Here is a 14,870-nt window from a genome sequence, read left to right on the forward strand (position 1 = left end):
ATCCATTTGGTGTTAAGTTTTGTGTACGATTATAGGTGTGGGTCTAATATTATTCGTCTGTATGGAACCATACAGTTTTCTCTGACCAGTGTGTTGAAGATGTTTTCTTGTGTCTTGTTTAAAGTTGGTTGTTTAGTTTGTTTGGCTTTGTTGACAAATATAACATGTTTATAGCTATGTATACTCATGTTTGGAACTTCTATTTTTTCACTTGTTCTACATATGTGTTTTGTACTTGTATCATAGTGTTTTATGGAATGGGGATATGGCTTAGTGGTTAACAACATTACCTGTTTTAGTTTACTGGATGAAAATTCCTAGCATCTACATAGTGGCTTACAGACATCCATAACTCCAGCTTCAAGGGATTCAGAGATGTCTTCTAACTTCTACAAGTACCTGGCATGCATGTAGAACACTCACATTCATTCAGGAGAAACATAGTTTTTATGTTATATCATGAAATATGGAATGATAGTCTCACTAGCATGGTTCTTTTTGCTCAGGATTGCTTTGTCTTCTTTTAGTTGCACCCATCTAAAATATCCAATTGCCATGTCTAAATTGCTATGTTCAATTCTCCTTCTCTCATTTGCCTCTACTATGCTACACTCTAGAAAGTCATTTCATGTTTTACAGTTGTACAATGCTTGTACTTGCATTTGCTATCTATGTTGCAGAAAATTCATTAAATTCCTTGAAAATGTGGAAAGTTATATCTTTGTATCACTTGGTCCATTCTTTTTTATTTTAAATAATATTGGGAAATTACTTTTCATTTAATGAATTTTGTAAAAGCCTCCTTTCAAACTCTTTGTTCTTGAGTACATTTATTTATTTATTTTAAATATTTTTTTATTACGTATTTTCCTCAATTACATTTCCAATGCTATCCAAAAAGTCCCCCATACCCTCCCCCCCACTCCCCTACCCACCCATTCCCACTTTTTGGCCCTGGCGTTCCCCTGTACTGGGGCATATAAAGTTTGCATGTCCAATGGGCCTCTCTTTCCAGTGATGGCCGACTAGGCCATCTTTTGATACATATGCAGCTAGAGTCAAGAGCTCCGGGGTACTGGATAGTTCATAATGTTGTTGCACCTACAGGGTTGCAGATCTCTTTAGCTCCTTGGATATTTTCTCTAGCTCCTCCATTGGGGACCCTGTAATCCATCCAATAGTTGACTGTGAGCATCCACCTATGTGTTTGCTAGGCCCGGCCTAGTCTCACAAGAGACAGCTATATCAGGGTCCTTTCAGAAAACTCTTGCTAGTGTATGCAATGGTGTCATCATTTGGAGGCTGATTATAGGATGGATCCCTGGATATGGCAGTCTCTAGATGGTCCATCCTTTTGTCTCAGCCATAAAGCTAATAATGTGCTACAGTTCATTGCATTTAAAAATGTACGCAGGCTGTCTGAAAAATCCACCCCATGTATATTTTTGTTGACAAAATCAGAGAATTTAACAGCTCAAATTGTAAATCAAAATCTAGCACGAAACAGGATACTCTCTTGTATGTGTGAATGATGTAAAGGCATATTTATTTATTTATTTATTTATTTATTTATGTATTTACTGTTACTTGAAGCAAACAAATCAACAAAAACAAGCAGAACCTGTTTATTTCTGACAATAATGAAATAAATATTTGAAATTAGTTTAAATTATCTAGCCAAATATTGTGGGTCTTTATTTACTAAATTCAATCATGAAAAAGTTTAGCCAGCTAGACCAATAATGAGAGCTACCTCTGTAAAAAGAGGAAATTATAGATAACTAAAGAAATATTAGAGTATATTATAAAGATAGAATAGAAATGAGAAATGCATAAAATTCAACCATCTGAAAACTAATAGCCACCCTGATATAGTAAAGTAAAGGTTTTCAGGGTGTGTGTGTATATTTACTAACATTGACTTTTTCAAGATGAATGTTATCATGTTGCCGCATAATAAAGCTACTAAGGATATGTGGCCATTCACAAAGGTCTTGAACAAGGACTATAAGGAAAGTGGATTCTCATAAGTGAGTGGCATGCATGCCCAAAGGAGGACTTTGTGCCAGCAAACATACTCCTCACCAGTGGTTGTATCCAAGTGTTTTATCTCCCAGTGGTCTGTTACTATCACCCAATGATATACTGAGAGGATCATGATTCCTTATATCCTTAAAACAAACTCAAGTTAAGAGATCAGTATTTCCTTCTGAGGCATAAAAAATATAGACTTGAAAAATATTAAATATATCTGCAGACTGCTTACACACTTTAAAGCTTCTACTGCACAGCATAATAGTCTACATAGGATAACTGGAAACTTTGGTTAGCTATATGGAAGACCTATATTTAGGAGACATTCCTTAATTCAATCAAATTAGAAAAACACAACTTCTGTAAAGATGGTTGGTAATTATAAAATCAAGTTACTTAATAGTTTAATCATAATTGATATTTTCCTAGAGTACATTTTCAATATTTCACTATAAACATTTAACTTAAAGACAGGATGGTGTCTTTCCCACCGATTACATTGATATTAAATATAATTCCCAAATTAGGTACCACATTCTGCCTCTCTGCTGGGGGTGCCCTGGCAAGAAAGGCTTCTCAACCCATAGAAGGGAAGAAAAGGGAGTCTACAACCTTTGTTTTCCTTCCTAGCCTCAGAAGCTCAGGTTTGACCTCACTTAACATCAACAGTTCTTATGCCTGTCTGGTTGCACAGCCTACTTAACCTACACCCAAATAAACCCACTTTTGCCTTCCATTCGTCAGTGTCTGGAACCTGATACGGTGTTATAAAATATAACCCAGGTAATCATGAAAATATAGAACATTATTAAATTGTGTTAAACAGTAAGAACATGTGGTTAAAGATGCTATCGTATTTGAAATATTTAAAATAGGAGACTAACAAAGGTGTAAAGATAACTATCCAGTCTTATACAGGAAAAATGAGTCTCAAATTCTTTGAAGAATTTCTTCTTTGCAAGTTTGTTATACCAATATGTACACAAAAGTACTGTGATTATTACCACTAATTAAATGTTTAATACCTTTATTACTATCAAGGTTATAAAGCTTTTAATTGTGCAATAATTATGTTAAAACAAGTAATGAGCGTTAAAAAGTTGTTATTTTTACAGTAGATTTCAGCAATACATGCAATCTGATCAAAATATAATGTTTAAAACCATGTTACTATATTTTGATTAATTCTATAATACATTTCACATTTCCTAAAAAAAGTTAGCAGTGTAAAGTCATTGGTTTGTGTATTTTATGTAGGGAGCTACCTTTTTTCTCCCCAAGTCAGTAAGAATAATTACTGCCCAAAAGCTTTTTAAATTTTTATTTTGTTTTCTTTCTTAATTCAGGTTATCTGGAATGAATATACCACCACCAATTATCAGCAACAAAAACTGGCTCAGACTGCATTTTGTTACAGACAGCAATCACCGCTACCGCGGATTTAGTGCTCCCTACCAAGGTATGTTTAATGATCACCTCTTCTTCTCTTGATGTGTAAAATGATTTTGGTATGCACAACTGCATTGTATAGTCTGAAAAAAAGTCCTTTACATTTATAAAATTGATTTACATCAGAAAAGAACGTCATTATTTCTAAGAAAATAATGTATTCATAACTAAATTACATATTAAAGATAATAGAGTTTCATATAGCACAATGATTAAAGTTAAAAAAATGTTATAACCTCTAGAATGTATATTGCAGAAGATATAACACTTGGACTTAATGACATGCTTCAGCAGAAATCATGCTACAAAATCATGCAGAAAACCTGTAGTTGTGAGTTAGTTCTTTATCACCTTAATTCCATTTTCATACATAGTTTGTCTGTTATTACAAGTATAATTAATCTTAATAGAATTCATATCTACTGATTTTATTAACAGGCATAATTTTAAATGAGTAGGCTATAATATTTGAAGGGTTACCTTGGAAAACTCATTGGGACAAATTTAGGAGGAAGATAACACATCAAAAACAATGTAGTTGCTACAATACTCAGTAATAATTCAAGAGCCCGGAGGACACGATGTCAGACTCAATATATAGCAAATCATTTCACTCACACTAGTGTATCAGCAACTGCTCAGGCGCTAGTGAGCATTGTTAAAGCTATATACTCCATTAGCTCTTTTTGTTTGCTTTTGTGCTTTTAAATATTTCCTCTGGTATTCTTTTATCTTAAGCATTTTGTAGATTTAATACGGTGACTCATCATAGCAGATCTTAATTAACTGAAATAGTATCAGAACATATGTTGTCTTTTGAAGTACACATTTCGGTAATTAATTAATATTTTAAAGGCAAGAGACTTCTACAAATATTGGATCAATGAAGCTTCTCTCTAATTAGTATTACAGATTAATATGAGTTGTATCTTGATTTTCTTAGTAGAGTAACAGATATTTCTGTAACAAAAAGCACTAATGAAACACCTTAAATAATTTATAGACTATTCCCTAAAGAAAATTTTCAAATGTCTTTGTAGAGTAAAGGAATTGACGTTGAATACAAATATGCTATTAAAACTACCTCATTGGTTAATTATTTCCCATAACAGAAAATATAATATTAACCACCAAAAAGTACTATAGGTGAAAGATAAACATACACAGCATTTTTAACTTACTTTCATAGCTTCTATTAATATAGTGATCCATTCATGATCATTTGAATGTTATCAATTTAAACCATTTCAGAACCAGAAGTACTTTCTTTCTTTCTTTCTTTCTTTCTTTCTTTCTTTCTTTCTTTCTTTCTTTCTTTCTTTCTTTCTTTCTTTCTTTCTTTCTTTCCTTCCTTCTTCCTTTTTTTTTTTTTAAGAAATAGTTACTGTAGACCCTTGAGCTTTCTGGTTACATCTCTAACGGTCTAATTTTTACATTTTTTTCATATATCTGACTTTAGGGTTGTGATTCTTCTGTATAATGAAATGAGAAATGTAGGGTGGCAATTATTCAAAGCTTAAAATCTTAACTTTTGCTGTTGATGGCCTTTCAGTTGTATGCCTTCTGTTTTTACCGATAGCAGGATAGAAGTAATAGCTGACATTTTATTTACATTTGAAGATATGAGGAAAATCAAGTGTATCTCAATATTAAATGATATATCATCTAAATGTAATATTATTGTATAAAAATCATATTAAAGTAGGTTTTTTTTTTAATTTTTTGCTTCATGAGATAATGGCCCAAATACAAGTAGATGTAGATCTTTGGTTATTCTCACTGTTCTTCCACTCAATCTTACATTACCTTCAAGAGTATTATCAAGACTTAATTTAGTTTCTTCAATATTGCCTACCACTGAAAATAGTACATACGCTGATAAAAATTGAAGCTATGTTGTAGAAAACAAAGTTTAAATTACTAATTCTTTATATATTTTTTATTCTTATTCATTCCACTATTTTTTATAGTGATTCTTCTTGTATACATATGGAATCCAATCCCGATTTTCTGAGTACTTTTAGCTTAAGTACTATGAGTGAAACAAGCCACAATAGAGAGACACACTAGTTCTATGCAAATACAGAGATTTTGATGTTAGAGTAAAAACACAAATTTTACATCCAGGGAAAGAGTTTGGGTGGAATGAGATCATCTCTCAATTAGGATGAGTGAAAAACACACATCCCAGCCAGAAGAAAAAGAACTGTAAATATTGTGACCGAATTGAATATTTAATTTCTGGAGCCAGAGTTTAAAAACAAAGTGAGTTTTCCATTACTCAGATACAACGAATGTGCCCACAGTTTTTTTAGAATTTTATTTATTTATTTATTTATTGGAACCACTTTTGACAATGTGGTATGTAGTAAGTAAAACTGGGAAGGAGGTTTCTTCCCAAAAATATTTTTTAATGTTATGTATATATTCTGGGCTTAAAAGTATAGAATGCATTTCTATACAGGTAACAGTATTTTTTAAATTTTTCATTATTATCATTTTAATTTATGCTCTACTAATGCTGTTAACCATGTGTTTAATTTCAATGGGCATCTATTTCTATTATGGTCTTCACACACATTCATTATTAATAAAAACTAGGAACCAAGATTTCCCCTATTCCTCCTTGTAAAACACCTCCTATAATCTGATGACTGAATAATTACAAATCTTCAGAGATCATTTGTTCACTCAGTCAGTGTCTACTATTCTTGCTATGGTCTAGGAGATTACTTTTACTTTTGGATAAATATATTGAGGGTTGCTCTGTAGTTCTCTGTAAGTATTTATCCATCCCACAGATTATACACTTATTTTATAAACTAATAGTTTTTATTAAATTTCCAATGTCTGTATGTTATAGAAAAGGTTGTAAATGATATATTTGACTCTTACAAAAATCCTAGAGACAAACCGCATTATTTTTAGCAAATGGCACAAGCTACCATTTTTCTTTTACTAAGTTCTAAGAGAACAAAACTAAATATTGGTGTTTAGTGTTTATGATTGACTGAACAATCTCTCTTTTTTTTATTTTGATATCATTGGTTTTTTTCTCTTTTAATTTCTTTTCATTCCTGATTACTTTTAACTGGAAATTTTTCTATTGTAATTTTATTATAGGGGGAAAAAACAAGAATGAAAATATGTTTTCCTTCTATTACATTTCTTGTTTATGGAATTTATTCTTTTAGTTGGTATTGTAAACCTAAAAGCACAGATAACTGAGATACTTCTGTATTAAAAAATACTAAATGTTTCCTCATAATACTTATTATGAGATGTAAATAAATGTTAATAGTCATGCCAATATAAAATATAATGCCCTAAAAATCTGGAAGTCATGTAAAATTTATGTATTTATCTTGAAAAATCCATTGTATTTTATAGATATAGAAAGGAAATATCAATTAATAATATAGTTAAAATAAACTATTTATTAGGTGATCAATAAAACACTAGCTTTTCAAAAAAATTACAGTTCTGAAAATTGATTTAGCAACATACTCATGGATCTCCCTTAAAACTCCGTTAATAAATTCCAGATTTGTAAGGTACAACAAAACAGCTGATTATTATTTTATTTCTATATTCCAGTGTGAAGCATTTCATAATAAATTATGAAAATCATTCTCAATAGAATCAGATCTAGCAAACCGTTTCTCTCAATTGTAATAAAATATAGTCATTTCTAGAAAAAAAATAGCTTGATCACCGTGTTAATAATCAAAATGAAGTACAAATACATTGTATTAAAATGTGTATGTATGAGGCAACAATTGACTCTTTAAAATGGCTATGAGTTTAAGAGGAGGAATATATTGAATGACTAGAGGGGAAGAAAGGGCGAAATGATAAAATTATGTTATAATAAAAAATAAAATTTTATTATAAAATTGAAATCATGTGGGTTGGGGACACAGTCCAGCTAGAATATAGAATATGCCTAGCATATAGAAGGTCCAGGCTGACCCATATATTATGAGATTTACATGCCCATAATATGAGCATGAGGGAAGGAGAAATGTGAGGATTAAAAATTTAAAATCATTTGGGTAATCTGTGCCTTTTTTTTTTTTTGGTTAAATAAGTCATTTAAGTAGATAAGGCAGATGATGGTATTTAGGATCAAGTTATATATGTATATGTATATCCTTATTATGGATTAATATATTACATATTATCGTAGACACTACACAAAGGAAAGAAAAGGAAAGTACTTCTGGTAATCTTTCCAGTGGGACCCTGATAAAAAGATCACTTAGACTAAGGGTTTAAAAACGCGATGCATGCCTAGAAATGGTGGCGCATGCCTTTAATCCTAGCACTTGGGAGGCAAAGGCAGATAGATTTCTGAGTTCGAGGCCAGCCTGGTCTACAGAGTGAGTTCCAGAATAGCCAGGGCTACATAGAAAAACCCTGTATCAAAAATCCAAAAAGAAAAAAAAAAAGCACAGCAGGAAAAGACAAGAAAAATAATGAAATGAACTCAAAATCATAGTAAATATCAGTATTTTTAAATGTTTCATAGTTTTTGTATAAATTTTCATTAATTTCTAATAACAAGAATTGATCAAAATAAATTTCGATTTTGAAATAAATATGAATGACATAACTAAGTAGGAATGATTATAGATACTTTCATAAAAATGTGACAACATAACTAACATATAACTTTGCTTTGTATGTTATTTTATGTCAATATTTTATAAGCATATGTGTCCTTTTGATATTATAAATTCAAAATAAAATAAAATTATATTAACTTTCTTTATAATCTCGTAGAATTTGTAAAGCTCTAAAATAGCTCAGAACATGATTTCAATTTCTACTACTCTTATAAAATACACCAAGCAACCAAGCACTATGAAAAAAGTTATAGTCTACTGACAGTTAAATAGAAAATATTTTCAAATCTACACTAATTTGAAGAGTATTAATTGTCAATCAGTTGCAAAAGTCATATTCAATTATGCTGATACGAGAAACAGCATATATCACTGAATTTTAAGCGAAAAGTCTTTTTTGCATGTATATTCTCTTCTCAAAGTGAGTACTCAGGTCTTCAAGATTGGAATACTTATTTCTTTTCGAGAATACTTGTAGATGTAAGAATAGCCTGTGAATCTTAATAGTTGTGAAATATAACCAAGTTATTGACATAAAACTTTGGTTTTCATGAACAAACTGTTTTTTGGAGAGTTGTTACTTCTTGGTAAATGAGTACCATGTGGGCATCTATTGTTGATGTATGCATGGAACTCATGAGTTCTTTATTCAGCATAGTCAGTTGTCTGTTACACTCCATGATTTCCTTTGCTTGGCCTACTATCAATAGTAGCTAAAGTTCTCTTAAGTCATAATACCAATAGATCTTTGGTATTAGCATGATGCCCTATATGCAACCTGTTAGTTTGCTTTTACCTGATTGCAACTCAAGACTTAAATTTCAGTAAGACATAAAAATGTCAACTAGATTAACATATATTACTGTCTTCTAAAATGCTGTATGGATACTTTTTTAATTTTGACATTTTTCTATGAATTATTGATTTCAGAAGAAATGTTTGTCGTACAGCAATTAGTGTATCAGATATTGATATTGATATTGGTGCTTGTGCCATCATCATTAACCCTTGCCATCCATAAAATTTTTATAGAAATATAGAGCTCAGACTTCTTACTTTAGGATGAGGGGGTGCTTTGCTATGATCATGCAGTAATCATAAGTTTGCAAATACTTTTAACAGAGCCTTATAATTTAAATATCTCTCTAAAACAAAATAAAAAAAGGATCCATATAAAATTGATGTGTCCCAACCTCCCTTTCAATATCTCATGACTTTATAAAAATTTAGTTTTCAGAAGGTGTTTGGAGAAATATAATGTGCTTGAAAGAGTGAAAACAAATATGTTTTTGTAGGAGGGTGTCTGGAATCCCAATATTCCTATTGTAGGTGATCAACGATCAAATGTTATGCAAGCATAAATAATATGAATTATAATTTGTATAATATCTGCATATGCCTCAGTTTATATAATCCCCACACCTCTATTTTACCCAACAGAACCCAAAGATGTTTGGGCAACTTACTTGTATGTGGCCTACCCATGCACACATGATTAGGTGGGAAGAGGGGCCTGATCAAAAGTCTGCATATGTCCTGTAAAACTCTGTGCCTCACATTGTATACGCCCAGAGAAGCTGATATTCATTGAGATGCTATTTGAAAAAAAAACAGCAGACTTGGCAAAAAGCATCAAGTGCTAGGCTACCCTGTGCACTGGCAGATATAGGTCTTAATGACTGCAGCTCTCTGCTTCTCATCAACGTTAATATAGAGATGTGTACATATATGGAGGTTCAGAAAATGATCATTGTTATCTTAGATAACACATTGAAAACACTTTAAATGACCTCTGTCTCCGAATAAGAAACAGAGAAACTGCTGTTATTGTTGCTAACAGCAGCATCAGCAGTGTTGTTCTTAATGTGCGACTACAACTTACCTAAGAGTCACTTTCAAACATATCATTTGTAAGAGAAGCAGTGTTTGAAATTCAGAATAAGACACTCACAACACTTTTTTTTTTTTAAGATTTATTTATTTATTATATGTAAGTACACTGTAGCTATACTTCAGACACTCCAGAAGAGGGCGCCAGATCTCGTTACGGATGGTTGTGAGCCACCATGTGGTTGCTGGGATTTGAACTCTGGACCTTCGGAAGAGCAGTCGGGTGCTCTTACCCACTGAGCCATCTCACCAGCCCCCCTCACAACACTTAATAGAGGCTTCAATTTTTCATTGTACATTGTCAGGGTGTTTTGGTTTTTTTTGAAATACTTTCAGCTGAGTGCTTTTAAAAAGGGAAGAATATGTAAGTATATAGTGGCATAATGCTAAAATTATATTCAGTAATTCATGTCACATAATTAGCAAGTAACATTTAAATTAACTTTGTGAGATATCATTAGATTTATGTTACCAGCGAATAGACATGCACACATGTAAAACATCTGTTATATACTTTTTAAATCTTGTATTTCTTTAGATTTGTACAAACCAACAGTGTGGAATGAAAGCAGTAGAATAATTGGCAGAGTAATGAAGTTATATTTATGTCATGTTTTTGAAAATGCTAAAATTTAATGTATTATTTATGTAATAAAAATCACTCATTTTTGGGGGGATGTACAATTTGCACTTTTTTATTAGATATTTTCTTTATTTACATTTCAGACGTTATTCCTTTTCCTGATTTCCCCTCTGAGCCCCTCCTCCCCTTTCCCCTTCCCCTGATCACCAACACACCCACTCCTACTTCCTGTTCCTGGCATTCCCCAACACTGGGGCATAGAGCATTCACAGGACTAAGGACCTCTCCTCCCATTAATGAGTGTCTAGGCCATCCTCTGCTACATGTTCAGGTGGAGCCATGAGTCCCACCATTTGTACTCTGGTTCGTGGTTTAGTCCCTGGGAGCTCTGGGTGTACTGGTTATTTCATATTGTTGTTCCTCCTATGGGGCTGTAAATCCCTTCAGCTCCTTAGGTCCTTTCTCTAGCTCCTTCATTGGAGACCCTGTGCTTAGTCTAATGGATGGTCACCCATCCATTGAACTCAGCACAGGATCTCCAATGAGGGAGCTAGAGGAAATCACTCTTTTTACAATGAAATGTATCTTCCTTTCATCCAGACAACCAATTAATCATGATTTAGAATGCCCATGACTCAGGTTAACCTTCACAAATTCTGGTCATGCACCGATCAAACTTACAAAAACATACTTATTTTTGTATTTTATCAATATAACAAAAACTCAATAAGCATTTTCCCAATTCAGCTGTTTAAATAGTAGGGTAATAAAAACCTGAAACTACTGATGCAGAAAGGGAGAAATTCCTAGAAGCACAAATGCAAAAGACAAAGATAGAAAGACAATGAGGGATTCTCTGGCTTGTATGTTCTGCATGCACATATTGTGGAAAGAGCACTGAGTTTTAAATTTATACATTGGCACAGACTGCACAAAGACAGCTCCTTGCCATCTAAATATTATCGTTCCTGTGACTTAAAGTCCACAAATATACTGTCAGACAGCACAGCTTTAGCCTGATATATATCTTCAGTGACCACTTCTGTTAAATCCTTCAGTATCCCTTACCTTCTAATTATTCAATGGCCTTACAGATCTCAGCAAACAACTAACAGAAACAATAACAATAGAACAATATGACATATGTTAATAAAATTTACGCCATTTGAAAAAATATTAAAAGAAGCAGAAACAATTCTTTTTTTTAAAGATTTATTTATTTATTATATAAAAATACACTGTACACTGTAGCTGTCTTCAGACACTCCAGAAGACACTATCGTTACGGATGGTTGTGAGCCACCATGTGGTTGCTAGGATTTGAACTCTGGACCTTTGGAAGAGCAGTCGGGTGCTCTTACCCACTGAGCCATCTCACCAGCTCGCAGAAACAATTCTTAATTTCATTTAGCAAGAATGTAAATGAGAATTAAATAAGCAGTATAAAATATAAACAACATATTTTTTTCATTGGAGATTTCCTAAAGTATTATGAAAGCTATTGACTTCTTGTACTTATTAGGACATTTCAAATTGAATGTTTTTTTTTTTTTTTCTTCAAGAGTTGCTCATTTCTTTACTACATTAGAATCATGTATTTTTCAAAATTGGAGTATAACTTGAGTTGATTACTGACTATTAGCTATTTAGAAGATTCTTGCTGTCTTTATAAGATAATCAAGTACAGTTGATGTATGAGTGCATGGGACTGGGGATGTTGATTTTCCCAAAACCTCTACTACATTAACACTGCATTGGATGTCATCTTCTGATGTCCTCTTCTGATGTCATCTTCTGATGCTTTCTAGTAGGCAGCTCATTTTCTGCAGTTCCTTTTTCATTTTTCTTTCAAAAGCCACCTATTCTTTAAGAAATCATGAAACGTGTATATCAACTATAGATTTTTTAATCTTAAAATATTCATTAAATGTGTCAACCAGAAATAATTTGCTTTATTAAAAATGAAGACTCTGATCTCCACTAAATTCATAAGATGCATTAACTAAACTTAATCTTGTTTTCAACTTTTCCATTGGCTTAGAGGGATTTAAAACATTGAATTACCCCAGAGCTAATATTCTTCCTCAATCTAGTGTTAAATGCTTTGAAATGGAATGATTATCCTGTAACCACTGACTACATGAAAAGCAAAGAAAAGCGAGGGGTTTTTTGTATGAATATTCTATTGTCACATAAAGGACACAACACTTTAAGCTTCCTATACACTTCACAATGGACTTCTGCCTAGTGCATATCTTTGATTTGCAATTTAGTACTTTCTACATACCTTTGTGCACAAATGACCCTTCCATATTCTTATCTTCTTGTCAGAATTCTTCTTATATAATTTATAATGTGTTTTCATGACACATTTATCTCTTTCTTTGCTATCCTACTTACTTAAAAGTTTTCTATAGGGTGTTCTAATTTAATTAAATGATAAGTGGGGCTGTAGGCCAAAGTCAGTTTTAACACCAAGTGAACAATATTTTTAATATTCTATAGTTAAGAGAATTCTTACCTATAGTATTGTTAGTATTTGAGAATTACACATTTACAAAGTGTTCAAAGTTCTCTTCTAAGACAAGGAACAATTTTGCCAAAAATTCTGTACTCAAGGGCCTTTTAAATCAAAGTTATCTAAAAAACTTTTACAGCAAAACTATTTTTATATTTGTCTAAAGCTAGCTGAAATATATTATTTGGAAAATGATAGATAGATTTACAGACAGACAGATATAGATATACTTGAATGAAGTATATAATTTTTAGAATTAGATTTATATATTGTGGAAATGCACATCTTCCTCTGTTTTGTAATTTGAAGACATACCCAAGGCTGAACTAAAAGCATAGGAAAAGATTGGCTCTATATGATAGCCAGGATTTAGCACTTTTCTAAATATATGTTATTTTCTCTTCATTATTCCTTATAAATATCTCAATAAATATTTGTATTCCTAAGTTTATTATTTTTCACCTTCTCATAAAATCTTTTTCTTACTGTATTATAGTATGCCCATAGATTCAAGTAAGCAGGGTTCATAGGGGATCAAAGAAAAAGAAATGACAAACATGGACCCTATATGGGTCTGACCTAGGTCCTCTGCATATATGTTAATGATTTTTAGCTTGGTGTTTTTATGGAATTTGCAGTCTCTGACTCTTGCGGGAACTTGGGAACCTTTTGCTCTTCCTGGGTTGCCATGTCCAGTGTCTTATTTTTATTGTGAGGCCAAGTCTGGTTGATATCCCTTAGAGGGCTGCTGTTGCTTTTGTTTCTCTTTCTGAAAGAAAACAAAGAAAGAGCTCATCTGAAAGAGAGAGAAAGGGCAGAGTAGGAAGTGGGAGGAATCAAAATGTAAGTATGTAAGAAAGATAGAAGTCAAACAAGTCTGTCTTATATTTTTATTTTCAGAATATATTTCAGTTTCTAGCACACTAATAAGATATTACTACTGTGATATTTTAATTCTCTATATCTAATTTAATGGAAAACATCTGTTTCAGAGTTTAAAAATTGCCAAAAATAAAGTAACTAATAATTTTGCACTAAAAATATTAATATCGATTATGTTTGTTGAAACATTATAAATTTCTGAGTTTTATAAGATACTTAAAATGTTCAATCTTTAATGAAATATAAATAAATAATAAAAGGCAAACAAACTAATATAATTTCAGCTCATTAATTAACACTGAATGTTAAAAATTAAAACTGTTAAATGCTACCTGAATTATAATTTACTTCAAAATTGTCCACAAATGTGTAATTTTTAAACACATAGATATCAATTCTGACATGTAAGTATGTAAGTGAATAACGGAATTTTACCTTCTAGCGAAATAAATTGACAGCACTCTCTGTCTACCTTTACCCTAACTATTAGAATGACCAAGTGTGAATACTTGTACCATGATATTTAATCCAGTTACACACACACACACACACACACACACACACCAGAGGAATAAGTATAGAGATAAATATGCATCTCTGCTGATGTATCATGTAAAACAAGAAGCTTTACATAAGAAGTGTGGAATGGGGTCCTGTCTAGACAAGAAAACAGGGCAGGGAAGCTACAACACTTCTAAGAAGAGACCTAATAAGTCTGGAGAACGTAGAATTTATTCAAATTGTGAAGAGATATATTATCTAAGTGGAAGTAAACTGGAAAAACTGAGCAGTGTCCCAATGTCAGACTCACAAAAGTGTTTTAAGCAGATGAAAAGAACATACAACTTGATCTTTAAGGATTTAACTAAACAGTGTGTAAAAAATC

The 14,870-nt window shown here is 32.0% G+C and overlaps 1 protein-coding gene across 3 annotated transcripts in view; it reads left to right on the forward strand.

Moving 5' to 3' along the window:
- The window catches only part of Csmd3 (CUB and Sushi multiple domains 3), a 1,262,970-nt gene that overhangs the window by 427,567 nt on the left and 820,533 nt on the right, over positions 1-14,870 (forward strand). For all 3 annotated transcript variants that reach the window (XM_029469819.2, XM_021183659.3, XM_029469820.2), the window contains exon 6: positions 3,381-3,493. In XM_029469819.2, the coding sequence (XP_029325679.1) occupies positions 3,381-3,493 (113 nt within the window). The remainder of the gene's footprint in view (positions 1-3,380; positions 3,494-14,870) is intronic.

The sequence above is a fragment of the Mus caroli genome, unplaced genomic scaffold (genome assembly GCF_978045245.1).
Source record: "Mus caroli unplaced genomic scaffold, Mus_caroli_1 scaffold_16, whole genome shotgun sequence".
NCBI lineage: Eukaryota > Metazoa > Chordata > Mammalia > Rodentia > Muridae > Mus > Mus caroli.